General features: G+C 42.5%; 1 protein-coding gene across 3 annotated transcripts in view; it reads right to left on the bottom strand.

Annotated features, from left to right (window-relative positions):
* DRC8 (dynein regulatory complex subunit 8) overlaps positions 1-18529 on the bottom strand; it is a 91928-nt gene that overhangs the window by 51467 nt on the left and 21932 nt on the right. For all 3 annotated transcript variants that reach the window (XM_080651297.1, XM_080651295.1, XM_080651296.1), the window contains exon 2: positions 7509-7593. In XM_080651297.1, the coding sequence (XP_080507423.1) occupies positions 7509-7593 (85 nt within the window). The remainder of the gene's footprint in view (positions 1-7508; positions 7594-18529) is intronic.

The following is an 18529-nucleotide window of genomic DNA, read 5'->3' as shown; positions in this document are numbered from 1 at the left end:
TCCTCTAAAATCAATAAAAACAAATTTTAAAAAAACTTTAAGTGATTCTTTTAATCACAGTTCATCAAAAAGCTAATATTAGCAAACCGATTTTTTACAAAGCACCTGGAAAGTGAGACAGTGAAAAGACAAGATGTAAACCATTCTTTTTTTTTTTTTTTTAATATATTTTATTGACTCTTTACAGAAAGGAAGGGAGAGGGATAGAGAGCTAGAAACATCGATGAGAGAGAAACATCGATCAGCTGCCTCCTGCACACCTCCCACTGGGGATGTGCCCGGAACCAAGGTACATGCCCTTGACCGAATCGAACCCGGGACCCTTCAGCCCGCAGGCCGACGCTCTATCCACTGAGCCAAACCGGTTTTGGCTAAACCATTCTTTAAAAAATATTTCTATGGCCCTAACCGGTTTGGCTCAGTGGCTAGAGCGTCGGCCTGCGGACTGAAGGGTCCCGGGTTCAATTCTGGTCAAGGGCATGTACCTTGGTTGCGGGCACATCCCCAGTAGGGGCTGTGCAGGAGGCAGCTGATCAATGTCTCTCTCTCATCGATGTTTCTAACTCTCTATCCCTCTCCCTTCCTCTCTGTAAAAAATCAATAAAATATATTTAAAAAAAAAATATTTCTATGTGTAATTGTGAAATATTTCAGAAAAAGTATAGAAAAATGTAACCAATATACCCAATACCAAGATTTAACAAATATTAACAGTTTGCCACATTTTGCTTCAGATTTTTTTTTCCTTAAAACTGCAGAAACAGATGAAGTACCTCTCCGTCCCTTCTCCCCATCTGCAGATGCAACCACAATTCTGAAGAGAATGCTGACCACAACCATGAATGTTAAAGATAGATAAATACCATATGATTTCATTTATATCTGGGTTGCAGGCTTGATCCCCAGTGTGGGGCGTGCAGGAGGCAGCCGATCAATGATTCTCTCTCATCATTGATGTTTCTATCATAAACAATAGACACTATTATTTTGTGTGTTTAAAATTCACATTTTCTTCCTTTTGTAACTTTTTAACTCAACATTTTTTTAAATTTATCCAAGTTACACACATCGCCATTTGTCATTCTTATCATTCAAATGTGTGAATTATCATTGCATGAATAAACCCGTTTTATTTTATTTATCTATCTATTTATTGTTAATCTTCACCCAAAATTATTTTTCCATTGACTTTATTTTTTACATATATTTTTATTTACTTCAGAGAGGAAGGGAGAGAGAGATAGAAACATCAATGATGAGAGAGAATCATTGATCGGCTGCCTCCTGCACGCCCCACACTGGGGATCAAGCCTGCAACCCAGGCATGTGCCCTTGACTGAAATCAAACCCAGGACCCTTCAGTCCACAGGCTGACACTATATCCACTAGGGCTAAGATCTTTAATATATAAAAAGATGAACAATTCAATGGAAAAAAAATGGGGAAAGGTCATGAACTGCCAGTTCAAACAAAAGGAAATACAAATCATATTTAGGCATATGAAAAGATGTCCACAATTACAGAAATGAAAATTAACACCAAGCTTCTATTTCTTACATATCAGATGGAGTGACATTTTAACTTTGTTTAAGCAGGAGTGGGAAAACAGGCACGCTCAAATAATGAAGTGAGGGAATGTATTGTCACGATAGCAACACCTGCAGGAGAACCAAGATGGCAGCATAGGTAAACACCTATACTTGCTGCCTCTCACAACCACATCAAAATTACAACTAAAAGGCAGAACAACTACCTCCCAGGACCACGGGAAAGCTTGCTGAGTGGAAGTTCCCCAACTAGAGAGGTGAAGAAAGCGCAGTGAGACTGGTAGGAGGTACGGAGGCGCAGAAAGTGCTGGCACCTGGATGTGCTGCTCTTTGCATCGGGAGGGAGATACAAGCTCCTGCTTGCTCTGAGCTCCAGTTCCGGGCGAGACTCTGGGGGACCCAGACACATATGGGGAGAAACTGGACTGTCTGGCATCGGGACAGGAACACGAGGGCGGCTTTCAGAGGTGCTCGCAGTGATCATTGTTCCTGCACGGGGGCGCAGGATGCAGAGACCCGGGGACCTCTCTGGTGTAGGGCTGACTGGCAGCCATTGCTGTTTGATCCGCCCTGGTGATTCCCAGAGACCCCACCCAAGCTGTGCGCATCGGCTTTTGCATATGAATGGCCTGTCCTTTCTCCTTCTAAAACCTGTCAAACTGCAGCTGGGTCAGAGAGCCCAGAGCTTCCAAAAGAAGGCCCAAGGCCCGACAGCAGCAGCCGGCCTTGCTTCACAGCTGGGCCTCGTCTGGACACTTCCAAACCCCATACAAAGAGGAGGAATCTGCAGATGTCTCTGTAGCTCCTGCTGGGCAGCCCCAGACAGTGGCTGACGTTGCACCTCCTTGGAGATCCAAGAGCCAGTGTACCCAGTGGTCAGAGTGAAACCATACCAGATTACAACTCTTCACATCCATAAGAGACACACTCAAGGGGCAGACTCAGTGAGCACCAAAGCCCCACTGAAGCAAGTCCTGCCCCATAAGGGTGTCACCTGCGCAACAGATCTTCCAGTGTAGACACAGCTGGTCCTCACAGCCAATTAGCCTGGAGGTCAATTCCTCCCAGTGATACCAACAGCAATCAAGGGTTAACTACAACAAGACTGTGCACACAGCCCACAAAGGGGTGCACCAAGAGCATCCACCTCAGGTGACTGGGGAGGCTGAGCCACTGGGCCCTATAGGACATCTACCACAAAAGGCCACTCTATCAACTCAAGGAGACTTAGCAGCTACCCAGTACATAGAAACAAACATGGGGAAGCAGCCAAAATGCGGAGACAAAGAAACAAGTCACAAATGAAAGAAATGGATGAAAGCAAAATACTGGACATAGAGTTCAAAACCACGGTTATAAGGTTACTCAAGAATCTTCTAGAAACCTCCAAGAAATTTAGTGAGACCCTCAAGGATATGAAAAAGGACCAATCAGAAATTAAGCATACACTGACTGAAATAAAGAATAATATACAGAGATCCAACAGCAGATTAGAGGATCCCAAGAATCAAGTCAAAGATTTGAAACACGAAGAAGCAAAACACCCAACTGGAAAAGCAAAAAGAAAAAAGAATCCAAAAATATGAAGATGGTGTAAGGAGTCTCTGGGACATACATCATATAACTCAACATCAAAACAAAAACAAGCAAACCAATTAAAAATGGGCAAAGAACTTGAATAGACATTTCTGCAGCAAAGATGTAAAAATAGCCAATAAGTACATGAAAATATGTTGAACATCAAGAGTCATCCTATCTAATAAAGATGGAATATGCAAATTGACTGTAACTCCACAACAAAGATGGCAGCGCCACAGCCAATAAGGATGGAATATGCAAATTGACGCAACAAGGCGAGAGTGGAAGGTGGCCCTGGCTGGAGCAAAGGCGGAAAGGCGGCTCCGGGCTGAAGCGAAGGCAGTGCTGGCAGCCAGGGGAAGGAAGGCCTATTCTTGCACAAATCTTCGTGCATCGGGCCTCTACTAGGGAAATAAAAATCAAAACCACAAGATACCACTTCATACTCATTAGACTGGTTATTTGAAAAAAAACAAAATTCAGAAACTATCAAGTTATAGAGGGGGTGTGGAGAAACTGGGGAACTAGGGAGAAGGGAAATGGAGAGTTATTGTTTAAAGCAGCAGTTGCCAACTGGTAGCCCACGGACCATTGGTGGTCTGTGAGGTCCAAAAGGTTGGCAACCGCTGGTTTAAAGGGTACAGAGTTTCAGTTTAGAAAGATGAAAAATTCTGGAGCTAGATGGCAGTAATGTGAATGTCCTTAATGCCAGGGAATTATACCCTTAAAATGTTTAAAATTTCAAATTTATAGAAAGATAAATATCAGATGATTTCATTTATATGTGGACTCTAAAAAACAAACTAAACCAAACACAAAAGAAAAAAACTCATAGATACAAAGGATTGGGGATGTGGGCAAAAAAGAGGAAGGGATTAAGAAGTACAAATCACATTATAAAAATAGTCACATGGATGTAAAGTACAGCATAGGGAATATAGTCAATAATCCTATATAATAAAAGAGTAATATGCAAATTGACCCTAACAGCAAAACAACCAGGAACAATCATTTGCTACAACGTGCACTGACCACCAGGGGCAGATGCTCAACGCAGGAGCTGCCCCCTAGTGGTCAGTGCGCTCCCACAGGGGGAGCTCCGCTCAGCCACAAGCCGGGCTCATGGCTGCGAGCCCAGTGGCAGGAGCCTCTCCCGCCTCCTCGGCAGCGCTAAGGATGTCTGACTGCATCTTAGGCCCGCTCCCCAGGCCTAAGCCACAGTCGGACATCCCCTGAGGGCTCACGGGCTGCCAGAGGGATGTCTGACTGCCAGCTTAGGGCCTAAGCCGGCAGGTGGACATCCCCTAAGGGGTCCTGGACTGCGAGAGGGCACAGGCCGGGCTGAGGGACCCCCTGAGTACACGAATTTTCGTGCACCAGGCCTCTAGTATTGTAATAACTAATAATGGTGTCAAATGGGTACTAGACTTATGCGGGTGATAACTTCATAAGTTATATAAATGTCTAATCACTATGTTGTACACCTAAAACTAACAATACAGTTGTCAGCTGTTAATTGAAATTTTTTTAAAGTTTTAAAGAAATAAACTGCATAACCAGTGTGTATAATTTTCCAAACTGAATCAGACATTAAACTTTTAAATAGGTTTTAAAATGTTAAATTTTATGTTATATATATTTATAATAAAAATACACACATACACACATTTGTATCTGCATGGACGATCTCTGGAAGAATCAGAGAAACTTATAACAAATCTTGCCTTTAGAAAGGTGAAATGGATAGCCAGGAGTTAGAGGTGAAGAGACTGACCTGTCACTATATATTTTTTTATAACTTTTGAATTTTATCCCACATGAATATACTGTCTATTCAAAACCTTAATTTTCAATCAATATTATTGATTTAAATCTGAACACAGAACAGGAAAATGTTTTGTATGAGGCAAAATAAAACTGCTCCTAAGTAATTATTTTAAAAATATACCTCAACTTCCAAAACTATTTAACAAGGAAAATGAATTATTTCAGAACTTAAAATATCAAAACAGAAATAAATAAAAAGGTCTTATGAGAATTTTGTTATGTACAATATAACACTGCTAACCCAGATTAAATAGGGGAAAAATAAGTCTAAACTATTTACCACAAGAATATAAAGTGGAATAAATTAAATAATAATACCTAATATTGTTATAAACAATAAATCCCAAGCAAATTTGTCACAAGCTAAAAATGTTCTAAGAGCTTTAAAAATGCCCTTGACACCTGTTTGGCTCAGTGGATAGAGCATCAGCCTGTGGACTGAAGGGCCCTGGGTTCGATTCCAGTCAAGGGCACTTGCCTGGGTTGTCCCCAGTAGGGGGAGTGCAGGAGGTAGCCAATCAATGATTATCTCTCATCATTGATGTTTCTATCTCCCTCTCCCTTCCTCTCTGAAATCAATAAAAATGTATTTTAAAAAAGTAAATAAAATAATAAAAATGCCCATAGACAATAGTGGTTCTCAAATTTTTGGGTCTCAGTCCCCCTTTACACTTTTAAAAACTACTATGATCCTCAAAGAGTTTGTTAATATGAGTTATATTTATCTATAAGTACCTCATTAGAAATCAAACATCAAATTTAAAAAATATTACTTCATTTAGAAAGAACAATTTAAAAACCCATTCTGCATTTACATTAATAACATAATTTTCATGAAAATAAACTATATTTTCCAAACCAAAAAATAACTTTAATTAGAAGAATGGCTGTTTTACATGTTTGCAAGTCTCTTTCATGTCTGGCTTAATAGAAGACATCTGCATTCTCCTATCTAGTTCTGCATTCAAACTGTCGCAATATCACATAACATGTAGCTTTTAAAAAACGCCATACACACTTGTGAAAAAAAATGAGATTGAAAATAGCAAATATTGTCTTTGATTTATTATGAAAATAGTTTAGACTTCACAGACCCCTGAAAGGGTCCTTGGGACACACAAAGGTCTCCTAACCCTGCTGTGTCAAATACTCCTGAGGGGAATATGGAAACTGAGGCCCAGAGGGCATCAATACGTCACAAAGCCAGGCCTGGAACTCAGGAAGTCTGATTGCAGACCTCAGGACTGCTCCTGGGAGCTGGTGGAAAGCAGCAAGGCATTTCATGTTGCACACAGTGATGGAAAACCCACTGGCTGCAGCAGTCACGATACCTGAATCCCCTCTATCCACTGTGGTAAAAGTTCCATTAAATCTTTCAATGTGTGCAAAGCAGAGTAAGGGGAAGGAACACAGAATGGGGGCATGGATCCTACAACTTCTATTACACCCATGGATGTCTCCTCTGCCTTCTGCCTTTATTTTTTTCTGGTCTCAAACTACTCTTTGTTTCCTGTCCTCCATTCTAGATCTACTGGTATTCATGTCTTTCTCTCATCATTTTATGTTCTTTTGTTTTTGCTTCTTTTTGTTATTTTACTTGGGACGTGTATCCCTCCTTAAGCATTATTAATTGGTGTAATTTCCCATTCACGGCTTGATAATACATACCTACTCATCTACACGAATAAAAGAGAAAGATGCAAATTGACTATCCTTTCGCGACGCCCACCAGCCAATCAGGAGTGAGTATGCAAATTAACCAAAGATGTTGGGTTAATTTGCATACGCAGGCGCCGAGCAGCTGGGGCGGGGCCTCTGGGCAGCATGGGAAGGCGGGGCCGGAGCGGAAAGAGGCGGCTCCGGAGCAGAAAGGCGGTGCCGGCAGCCAGGGAAAGGAAGGCCCGTTCTTGCACGAATCTTCGTGCATTGGGCTTCTAGTTTTTTTTTTGTTTTTGTTTTGTTTTGTTTTTTTTAAATATATTTTATTGATTTTTACAGAGAGGAAGGGAGAGGGACAGAAAGTTAGAAACATTGATGAGAGAGAAACATCGATCAGCTGCCTCCTGCACACTCCCTACCGGGTATGTGCCCGCAACCAAGGTACATGCCCTTGACTGGAATCAAACCTGGGACCCTTGAGTCCGCAGGCCGACGCTCTATCCACTGAGCCAAACCAGTTAGGGCGGGGCTTCTAGTTTTAAAATAAAATTCTATTCATTCACTCAACAAATATTTACTGAATGCCAACTTTGTGTCTAGCACTAAAGCTACAGTAGAGTTTCTCTAACTCACAGAATTAGTTTGGAACAGGCAATGTAGATATATTCTTTCACCAGTCCATAAAGAATAAGAAACAGTATGGATCTAAAGCAGTAGTTAGCAAAAGACCTTTTACAGGGCACCGCAACATAAATACTTAAAATAGCATGATAAATCCAAGGAATGTTAAAAAAAAAAAAAGAAAAAGAAAAGAAAAGAAAAAGAAAAAAGAGCCTTCTTCTATTTTATGAGTTATATCAGTAATTTAGAATAAGAACAAAGAAAATATTTCCAAACCTCACATCCACTGTATCATTCAGCTCATGGTCGAACACTTCAAAAGCCTCTTTGATTTTTCTTTGCAAGTCTGCTACTACTATCTCTGTAAAAGACAAAGGAAATAAAAATTATTTTACTTTAATTTTGAATTCAACAGAAAAATTTCAATAAACTAGAAATTCTCAATAAGAAAGAATATGCAGAACTCTTTCCTAATCATCTTAATCTGTCATTTAGCGTGTTTAACTTCCTCAGGCAATCTCAAAGAAGGGAACAAACTCTTTTTAGACCTTTTTAGTACCAAAGGTGCACTAATCTTAAATGCACAGCTTCATGAGTTTTTACATAAGTACTTAGTCATAAAACCACCACCCGGATAAAGGTATAGAATATTTCCCACACAGCCTACCCTCTATCTCAAGCAGTAGCCTGAGAGGCCAAGGATCCAGTGCCACCAATACTGATTGGGGTGCACTAGTTGCCCACCTGCCTTGCTTTTCCTACACTTGAGGAAGGCTGAAGTTGGGGGATGGGAAGCATACAAAAGCAACAACTGGTTTTGAGGCAATTAAAAAGTAATGTATTTAATAAATATTTATGGAGTGCTTACTATGTACTAGACACTATTCTAGGTGTTCAGGTTATAGCAAGGAACAAAACAGACAAAAATCTCTGCCTCCATGATATTTTTTTTTAATCCTTACGCAAGGATATTTTTCCATTGATTTCAGAGGGAATGAAAGAGAGAGGGAAAGAGAGAGAGAAATATTGATGTGAGAGAAACACATCAATTGGTTGCCTTCCATGCACACCCCAACCAGGGCCGGACCGGGAAGCCTGCAACCAAGGTATGTGCCCTTGACCAGAATCAAACCCGGAACCCATTGGTCCGCAGGCTGACGCTCTCTATCCACTGAGCCAAACTGGCTAGGGCTCCCTGGGATTTCTTTATTGGGGGAGATACATAAGCTTACACATATTTGGTAAAAGGTTTAGAGTAAGTCAAATGGTGCTGGAAAAAATAAAGCAGGGAAGGGATGTGAAGAGCGCTAGGCGTGTGGGTGGAGGAAAAGGGTGGTATGATGGCTTGGGAAGGCCTACTTCACGATAAGTTGACTTCTAAGCAAACCACAGGAGGGGGAAGAGCCCTATAAATTACTGCAAGAATAATTTTTAGGCAGAGAGAACAGAAAAGCAGAATGGCAAGAAATAAGGTCAGAAAAGATGAGTTTTGGGGTGGAGGACAGATTCTATACAGGGGCTACATTAAGGATTTTGTCTTTTACTTTCAATGAGATGAGAAATCACTGCAGGTTTCTAGGCAGTGATGTGATATGGCCTGGCTTATATTCACTTTGGCTATGTGTTAAGAATATACTAGAGCCCTAACTGGTTTGGCTCAGTGGATAGAGCGTCGGTCTGCGGACTGAAGGGTCCCAGGTTTGATTCCGGTCAGGGGCATGTACCTTGGTTGCAGGCACATCCCCAGTGGGGAGTGTGCAGGAGGCAGCTGATCAATGTTTCTCTCTCATCGATGTTTCTAACTCTCTATCCCTCCCCCTTCCTCTCTGTAAAAAAGCAATAAAATATATTTTTTTAAAAAAGAAAAGAATATACTAGAGCCCAGGCTGGTGTGACTAGCTGGTTGAGCACTGCCCCATGCACTGAAAGATTGCCAGTTCAATTCCCAGTCGGGGGACATGCCTGGCTTGTGGGCTCCATCCCTGGTGGGGGGTATGCAGGAGGCAGCAAATCAATGTTTCTCTCTCTCCCTTTCCCTTCCTCTCTCTCTAAAAATCTGGAAAAGAACAACAGTGGAGTCAAAGAGACCAGGTAGGAGGCTATTGCAGTATTCCAGGTGAGAGACTGATGGTGACTTGTACCAGAATGGTAGCAAGTGGAGGTGGTAAGAAATGGTAGGATTTCAGATATAAACTGAATGCATGATCTCTGAACACATAATAATTTGGCCACTCAGTATATATATTAGAGGCCCGGTGCATGAATTCGTGCATGGGTGGGGTCCGGCCAGCCTGGCCAGGGGGAGGGGACATGGGCGGTTGGTCGGCCTGCCTGCTGGTCGAACTCCTGGACGAGGGGACAATTTGCATATTAACCTTTTATTATATAGAACTAGAGGCCCGGTGCACGAAATTCGTGCACAGAGGAGGGAGGTGTCCCTCAGCCCAGCCTGCACCCTCTCTAATCTGGGACCCCTCGAGTGGGATCAGGCCTAAACAGGCAGTCGGACATCCCTCGAACAATCCAGGACTGCTGGCTTCCAACTGCTCACCTGCCTGCCTTACTGATTGCCCCAACCGCTTCTGCCTGCCAGCCTGATCACCCCTTAACCACTCCCTGCCAGCCTGATTGATGCCTAACTGCTTCCCTGCCAGCCTGTTTGCCCCTAACTGCCTTCCCCTGAATGCCTGGTCACCCCTAACTGCCCTCCCCTGCAGGCCTGGTTCCCCCAAACTGCTCTCCCCTGCAGGCCTGGATCCCCCCCAACTGCCCTCTTCTGCAGGCCTGGTCACCCCTAACTGCCCTCCCCTGAAGGCCTGGTACCCCCCAACTGCTCTCCCCTGCAGGCCTGGGTCCCTCCCAACTGCCTTTCCCTGCAGGCCTGGTCGCACCCAATTCCCTCCTCTGCCGGCTTGGTCAACGCTAACTGCCCTCCCCTGCAGGCTTGATCGCCCCCAACTGCCCTCCCTTGCAGGCCTGGTTCCTCCCAACTGCCCTCCCCTGCTGGCCATCTTATGGTGGCCATCTTGTGTCCACATGGGGACAGGATCTTTGACCACATTGGGGCAGCCACCTTGTGTGTTGGAGTGATGGTCAGTTTGCGTTTTACTCTTTTATTAGATAGGATAGAGGCCTGGTGCATGGGTGGGGCCAGCTGGTTTGCCCTGAAGGGTGCCCCGGATCAGGGTGGTGGTTCCCTTGGGGCGGTGGGCAGCCTGGGCAAGGGTCCTGTGGTGGTTTGCAGGCTGGCCACGCCCCCTGGCAACCCAAGTGGAGGCCCTGGTATCTGGGGTTTATTTATCTTCTACAATTGAAACTTTGTAGCCTGGAGCGGAGCCAAGCCTTCTGCTTGCTCCGTGGCGGCAGCCACTTTTTTTGGGATTTATGTATCTTCTATAATTGAAACTTTGTAGCCTTAAGCGAAGCCTGGGCCGGCCAGGGTGTGCGGAAAGCTTGACTTCCTCCATCGCCGGGGGCAACCCTAGCCTCCTGCTCTTTCCAGCTCCATGGCTGCCGCCATTTCTGTTTGGGTTTATGTATCTTCTATCATTGAAACTTTGTAGCCTTGAGTGGAGGCCTAGGCCGGCAAGGGCAGGCAGAAAGCTTGGCTTCCTCCATTGCCGGGGAAACCCAGGCCTCCCTACTGCTCTCTGTGGCCATAGCCATCTTGGTTGGGTTTATTTGCATATTTGCTCCTGATTGGCTGGTGGGCTTGGTTTGTGGGCGTGGCTTGTGGGTGTGGTGGAGTGATGGTTAATTTGCATATTACTCTTTTATTAGATAGGATATACACTGAGTGGCCAGATTATTATGCATTCAGAGATCATAGTAATCTGGCCACTCAGTGTATATTTTAAAGGCAGAGCCACAAGACTTGCTGATAGGTTTGATATAAGGTGCAGAGAGAAAGAAAGGGGTAGGGGTTGACACCAAGGTGTTTGAAATAATATTTTAAATGCAATCAAGTCTCAAGATTTGTTGTTCAAATAGTAAGTACAGTAGGACACCCAAAAGGAAAAGATTTTTAAAAGTATGAGTTTAGATAATTATTTTTTTTTAAATATATTTTTTATTGATATTTTACAGAGAGGAAGGGAGAGGGATAGAGAGCTAGAAACATCGATCAGCTGCCTCCTGCACACCTCCCACTGGGGATGTGCCCGCAACCAAGGTACATGCCCCTGACCGGAATCGAACCCGGGACCCTTCAGTCCGCAGGCCGACGCTCTATGCACTGAGCCAAACCGATTTCGGCTAGATAATTATTTTAATTATAAATACCATAAATTATAGAAAATGGGGGGAAATGTCAATTAACTCATATTCCATTTACCCTACATAAGCACCATCATTTTCCTGTATTTTCCTCTAATCTTTCTTCATACACACCTGCTATATATAGCACTTAGTAACCACATTCATTCATTCAACAAAAACTTACTGAATGAACACTGTATCAGATGCTGGTCAGGTGCTATGTCTACATTTACAATCAGAGAGGTAAGCATCTCATTTTTAGAAAAAAAAAAAAAAATCGAAGCTCAGAGAGGTTCATACACTGGCCCAAGATTGCAGAATTACTAAGTGGCAGAGTTGGATTGAACACAGATTTTTCTCACTTGAGGGATCCTGCTCTCTCTCATTCCCTACCCCACCTAACTAGTTTAAATACTTTAATTCCTAATTATTTCACTCAAATGTTATGTTTCTTCCAGGCTGCAACATAATCTCCATAATCTTCCTTTTATATATATATATATATATATATTTTATTGATTTTTTACAGAGAGGAAGGGAGAGGGACAGAGAGTTAGAAACATCGATGAGAGAGAAACATCGATCAGCTGCCTACTGCACACCCCCCACTGGGGACGTGCCCGCAACCAAGGTGCATGCCCTTGACCGGAATCAAACCTGGGACCTTTCAGTCCGCAAGCTGACGCTCTATCCACTGAGCCAAACCGGTTTCGGCATAATCTTCCATTTTTAATAGTACCAAAGGAATATACTACAATTATTGATATTAATTTTTCTTACAGGCATTGAACAACTTTTGCTGATTTAACAAGTAAATGTCATCTCATTTAAATCTACCCTTCTTTGATTACAAATAAATCTGAATAATGATCCATAGGCTTATCACCTCTATTTTGTTATATATTACTAGAGGCCCAGTGTACAAAATTCGTGCACAGGGGGGGCGGTGTCCCCCTCAGCCCAGCCTGCACCCTCTCCAATCCAGGACCCCACAAGGGACGTCCAACCGCCCGTTTAGGCCTGATCCTACAGCAGTCGGACATCCCACGAACAATCCAGGACTGCTGGCTCCCAACTGCTCACCTGCCTGCCTTCCTGATTGCCCCTAACCACTTCTGCCTGCCAGCCTGATCACCCCCTAACCACTCCCCTGCCAGCCTGATTGATGCCTAACTGCTCCCCTGCCAGCCTGTTTGCCCCTAACTTCCCTCCCCTGCAAGCCTGGTCACCCCTAACTGCCCTCCCCTGCAGGCCTGGTCCCCCCCAACTGCTCTCCCCTACAGGCCTGGGTCCCCCCCAACTGCCCTCCCCTGCTGGCCATCTTGTGGCGGCCATCTTGTGTCCACATGGGGGCGGCCATCTTGTGTGTTGGAGTGATAGTCAATCTGCATATTACTCTTATCTTAGATAGGATAGAGGCCTGGTGCACGGGTGGGGGCCAGCTAGTTTGCCCTGAAGGGTGTCCCGGATCAGGGTGGGGGTTCCCTTGGGGCGTGGGGCGGCCTGGGCGAGGGGCCTGTGGTGGTTTGCAGGCCGGCCATGCCCCCAGGCAACCCAAGCGGAGGCCCTGGTATCTGGGACTTATCTATCTTCTATAATTGCAACTTTGTAGCCTGGAGCGGAGCCAAGCCTCCTGCTCACTCTGAGGCCACAGCCATTTTTGTTGGGATTTATTTATCTTCTATAATTGAAACTTTGTAGCCTTGAGTGGAGGCCAAGGCAGGCCAGGGTGTGCGGAAAGCTTGGCTTCCTCCATTGCCGGGGGCAACTCAAGCCTCCTGCTCTCTCCAGCTCCGTGGCTGCTGCCATTTTTGTTAGGATTTATTTATCTTCTATAATTAAAATTTTGTAGCCTTGAGTGGAGTCCAGGGCGGGCCAGGGTGTGCGGAAAGCTTGGCTTCCTCCATTGCCAGGGAAACCCAAGCCTCCTGCTCACTCCATGGCTGCAGCCATCTTGGTTGGGTTAATTTGCATACTCGCTCCTGATTGGCTGGTGGGCGTGGCTTGTGGGTGTAGCTGAGATATGGTCAATTTGCATATTACTCTTTTATTAGATAGGACCTGTTCATGTTCTCCATAAGTTCCTCCATTTTTTTCTTAAATTTTTTGTGCTCTTTAAATAATAAAGACTTAACTAGTAGGCTGGAAGGGGTCAATGGGGGACATATATAATAATTTATTTTTAATCCTCACCTGAGGATACCTTTCCAACTGATCCTTAAAGTGAGTGGAAGAGAGAGGGAAAGACATCAAAATATCAATGTGAGAGAAACACATCAATTGGTTCCTTCTGCACATGCCCTGACCAGGGCCCAGGCCGGGGAGTAGCCTGCAACCGAGGTACATGCTCTTGACAGGAATCAAAACCGGGATCCTTTGGTCCAAAAGCTGACGCTCTATCCACTGAATCAAACCGGCCAGGGCATGTAATACTTTCAACAATAAAGATTTTTTTAAAGACTTAATCTTGTGTCATAATAAGTGCAAACAATTTTCCAGGTCATTTTGGATTAGTTTTTTCTAAAATAAAAACGGTCCTATATCCTTTCTGATCATCATGGTTAATGGAGGAAGAAAAGGATATGTTAGAGTTTAGATTCAGTAAAGATCACTTCAAATCCTACCAGAGTTAACTACTCTTGTTGTCTTTTTGTAATCCAATTTTTCAACAATAAACTGTAAGCATCTTTCACTCTCAAAAAATATTATATTATCACTAGAGGCCCAATGCATGAAGATTTGTGCAAGAATGGGCCTTCCTTCCCCTGGCTGCCAGCACCGCGTTCACTCTGGCGGGAGCCACCTTTCCGCCTTCCCACGCTGCCGAGGCCCAGAGCTGCTGGGACAGTGCAAAATGCCTGCGTCCCGCCCCACCCCTGGCGGCTTGGTGCCTGTGTATGCAAATTAACCCGCCATCTTTGTTGGGTTGATTTGCATACTCACTCCTGATTGGCTGGTGAGCGTAGTGAAGGTACAGTCAATTTGCATCTTTCTCTTTTATTAGTGTAGATTTTTAGTGACTGGCATTGTATTATAGAGCTTTATCATAATTTATTTAACCAAACACCGAATTGTAGGCATTTAGGTTGTTTCTGATTTTTCATTGTTATAATTATTCTTTAATGATCAATCTTGCACAATTCACCCTTGTGTATTGTCTTCTTATCTAACTGAAATACAATGAGTTGAATACATTTGAATTTGTGTGAGGCACTGGAAAGGTCCCTATTACTCATGATAGTACCTGGGGAAGATCTCACTGGTTAGAACACTGCCATTGCACAAAGCTGATATCTGCTTTTTAAATTTAAGAACATCTTTAAAGTCCATTATCTTTCATTCTTAGGTAGTCACAGCTGTTGAGTTTCTTATTTTATAAAGTTTAGAAACATATCCTGGGTTGGTGAACAAGTGGAGGTCCTGGAGGAGTATCACACCCGTGGAAGCTCCACACCCCTCCCCTCCCTTCTTTGCCCTGTGCATCTCTCCACTCGGCTGTTCCTGAGTTAGAATCTTAGCAGGAATATCAGAGGGTGCTCAGTCCAACTCTCGATTGCAGTCGTGAATATTTCCACTGCTACTGATAGAAAACCACCCCAAGGCAGCCTACCGCAAAGCTATGGTACACTTTCTCATACTGTGCTAGTGTCACATTCCTAAGTCAAGTACAAATGATGTTCATTTTACCCAAAAATTCTTTAGAGGGGAATTATTCTAATGTTTCATTTTTGTCTAAATACAGAATATATGTGCCCCCAGTGTATATGCAAGACAATTCAATGGGTTATGGGAAGAACACATTACAACTTGCATTTATTTTTTAATATACAGGAGAGAGAGAAGAAAAAGAAACTTATTCTTTAAAAGAACAAGAAGGAGGGACAAAATCATCCTTTTTCTGAATGTTTGATGAATAGTCAATTCTTTTTTCTTCTACAATTAAAAAATATATTTACTGTGATCCATCCAAAATTTATTTTATTTAAAACTTAATTTTTCTTTATTTTAATGTTTTTATTGATTTTAGAGAGAAAGGAACTGAGAGGAAGAAAGAGATAGAAACATGGATGAGGGAGAGACCTCAACATTGATTAGCTGCCTCCTGCATGGGCCCCCTCCCCCTGGGTTACTAGCAACCTCCTGGTGCATGGGTCAGATCAACCCCTGAGCCACAATGGCTGAGTCATCTAAAACTTATTTTGACTTGATTAAAGTGAAAGATTAATTTCTAAGTTTACCTTAGCACAGCACTTAATGTCATCAATAAGTTCTCATGTATAAAGAGAACCAATACATATACTGACTTTAAATCAAATGTGTCCCTGTAAAATAAACATTTTATTTGGAAGCACCTTAATAACTTAAGGGTAGGTTTCCAGACATTTATTTTCCTGCCAAATGATTTCAATATGAGATGTTTGCTTAAAATTTTTGTAGCGAGCCCTAACCGGTTTGGCTCAGTGGATAGAGCATCGGCCTTCGGACTGAAAGGTCCCAGGTTCGATTCCGGTCAAGGGCATGCAGTTGGTTGCGGGCACATCCCCAGTAGGAGGTGTGCAGGAGGCAGCTGATTGATGTCTCTCTCTCATCAATGTTTCTAACTCTCTATCCCTCTCCCTTCCTCTATGTAAAAGATCAATAAAATATATATTTTTTAAAAATTTTTGTAGCGAAATAATGTTTTAAAGTATTAATAGCCAAAAATTTCTCAACTCTATAATTCCCATTCCCAATCTTACCTTTCCAAAGCCAAGTTACTTAACTATTGACCAGAAAACCTGTGTGGTAGAAATATTCTCAAAAGCCTTAGTATAGGATAGAGAGTAAAAATTTCCAAAATACTACTGTATATGATAAATATATTGCCATTATTTCATGCCCTTCCATCATCTGTTAATGTACCTATACTCAAAGGGTAAAAATTGCTATAAAATAGCTTAACAACAAGTCCTTATCTATCCTGCAATTAATCAATAAATTGAGAAGAGCAATCTCATCAGACTTCTTTACGTGCCTTCTATTCTACTTTTCCAATATTGAAAGTGCAAGATACATATCACAGTGTAGAACATGTCTCCACTTGTTTATTGATGAATGTATTTTTGTGACGTATGCTCCTAATCATAAATTTAAGATGCAAACATATATATGGTGCCACATCTAAAGTGTATAGATTAAAGAATTAACTGAATCCTTTACAAACTCATCCAAAATTGAAGAGGAGGAAATACTTCCCAATGCATATTATAAGGTCAATGTTACAAAAAAAAAAGGATCAGAAGAAAACTACAACCAATATCCCTTATGAATATAGACACAAAAATCCTCAATGAAATAGTATTATCAAATCCAGCCACATATAAAAGGGATTATACACCATGACCAAATGAGGTTAATCCCAGGAATGCATATGAAAATCAATCAATGTAACACACCACATTAATAAAATATAGGAGTCGAAACCAGTTTGGCTCAGTGGATAGAGCGTCGGCCTGAAGACTGGAGGGTCCCAGGTTCGATTCCGGTCAAGGGCACATACCTTGGTTGCGGGCACATCCCCAGTGGGGGGTGTGCAGGAGGCAGCTGATCGATGTTTCTCTCTCATTGATGTTTCTAACTCTCTATCCCTCTCCCTTCCTCTCTGTATAAAATCAATAAAATATATTTTAAAAAATAAAATAAAATAAAATAAAAAAATAAAATAAAATATAGGAAAAAAAACCCAGGGTCCTATCAATTGACAAAGAAAAAGTATTTGACAAAATTCAACATTGTTTTATGATAAAACACTCAAATAACTAGGAAAGAAAGGGACTTCCCTGTATAATTATCTAGAACTGTTCTGGAAAAGTTTTAAGAGTGCAAATTATAACAACTTAGTCATGTAAAAAAATCAACCCCAAAATGGAAATCTACACTAATAAAAGAGAAAGATGCAAATTAACCATACCTTTGCGACTCCCAATCAGGAGTGGATATGCAAATTAACCCAACAAAGATGGCGGTTTAATTTGCATATGCAGGCGCCAAGCGGCCGGGGGCAGGGAGGGACACTTGCGTCATCGCCATGGCAACAACGCAGGTGTTCCACACCACCCCAGCAGCTCCGGGCCTCTAGGCAGCGTGGGAAGGTGGAAAGGTGGCTCCGGGCCAGAGTGAAGGTGGTGCTGGCAGCCAGGGGTAGGAAGGCCATTCTTACATGAATCTTCGTGCATCAGGCTTCTAGTATTAGGAATAAAAATATTGGTTTGATATAGTCCAATTCTCAAAAGATTGATATCTGCCAATCTTTCTCTATTAGGAGGGCATAATGTTCCATTATTGCTAAAACTGATACAACAGAGACAGCAGGTTCAGTAATCTGATTAAGAGCACTGGCCCTGGAGCCAGACATCTAGGCTCAAACTTGGCTCTTCTACATACTAGCGGTGAGATCTTGGGCAAGTGGCTGAGTCTCTCTGTGCCTGTTTCCTCAACTTAAATGGTGATAACAATAGCATCATCCTTGGAAAACAGTACAGCAGTTCCTCAAAAAGTTAAACATCAAATTACCATATGACCCAGAAAGTCCACTTCTGGATGAACACCCAAAAGAGTTGAAATCAGGAACTCGAGCAGATATTTGTATACCAATGCTCCTAACAGCATTATTCACAGTAGCCAAAAAGTGGAAACAACCCAAAGGTCCATAGATGGATGAATGGATAAACAAAATGTGGTATATACATAGCATGGAATACTTCTCAGCCTTAAAAAGAATTTAAATTCTGATGCACACTACAAAATGAATGAATGTCTTCAAGACATTAAATGAAATAAGCCAGACACAGAAGGTTAAGTACTGCTTAAATCCATTTACCAGTATCTAGAATAGTCAAACTCATAGCAAAAAAAAAGTAGAATGGTAGTTGCCAGGAGTGGGGTTTGGGAGTTACTATCTAATGGGTACAAAGTTTCTGTTTGGGATGATGAAAAAGTTCTGAAAATAGATGGTGGCAATGGTTGCACAACAATGTGTACTTTATGTCACTTAACTGCAC

This window comes from Plecotus auritus (genome assembly GCF_963455305.1).
Source record: "Plecotus auritus genome assembly, chromosome: 14".
NCBI lineage: Eukaryota > Metazoa > Chordata > Mammalia > Chiroptera > Vespertilionidae > Plecotus > Plecotus auritus.
This window is presented reverse-complemented; position numbering and strand designations above follow the sequence as displayed.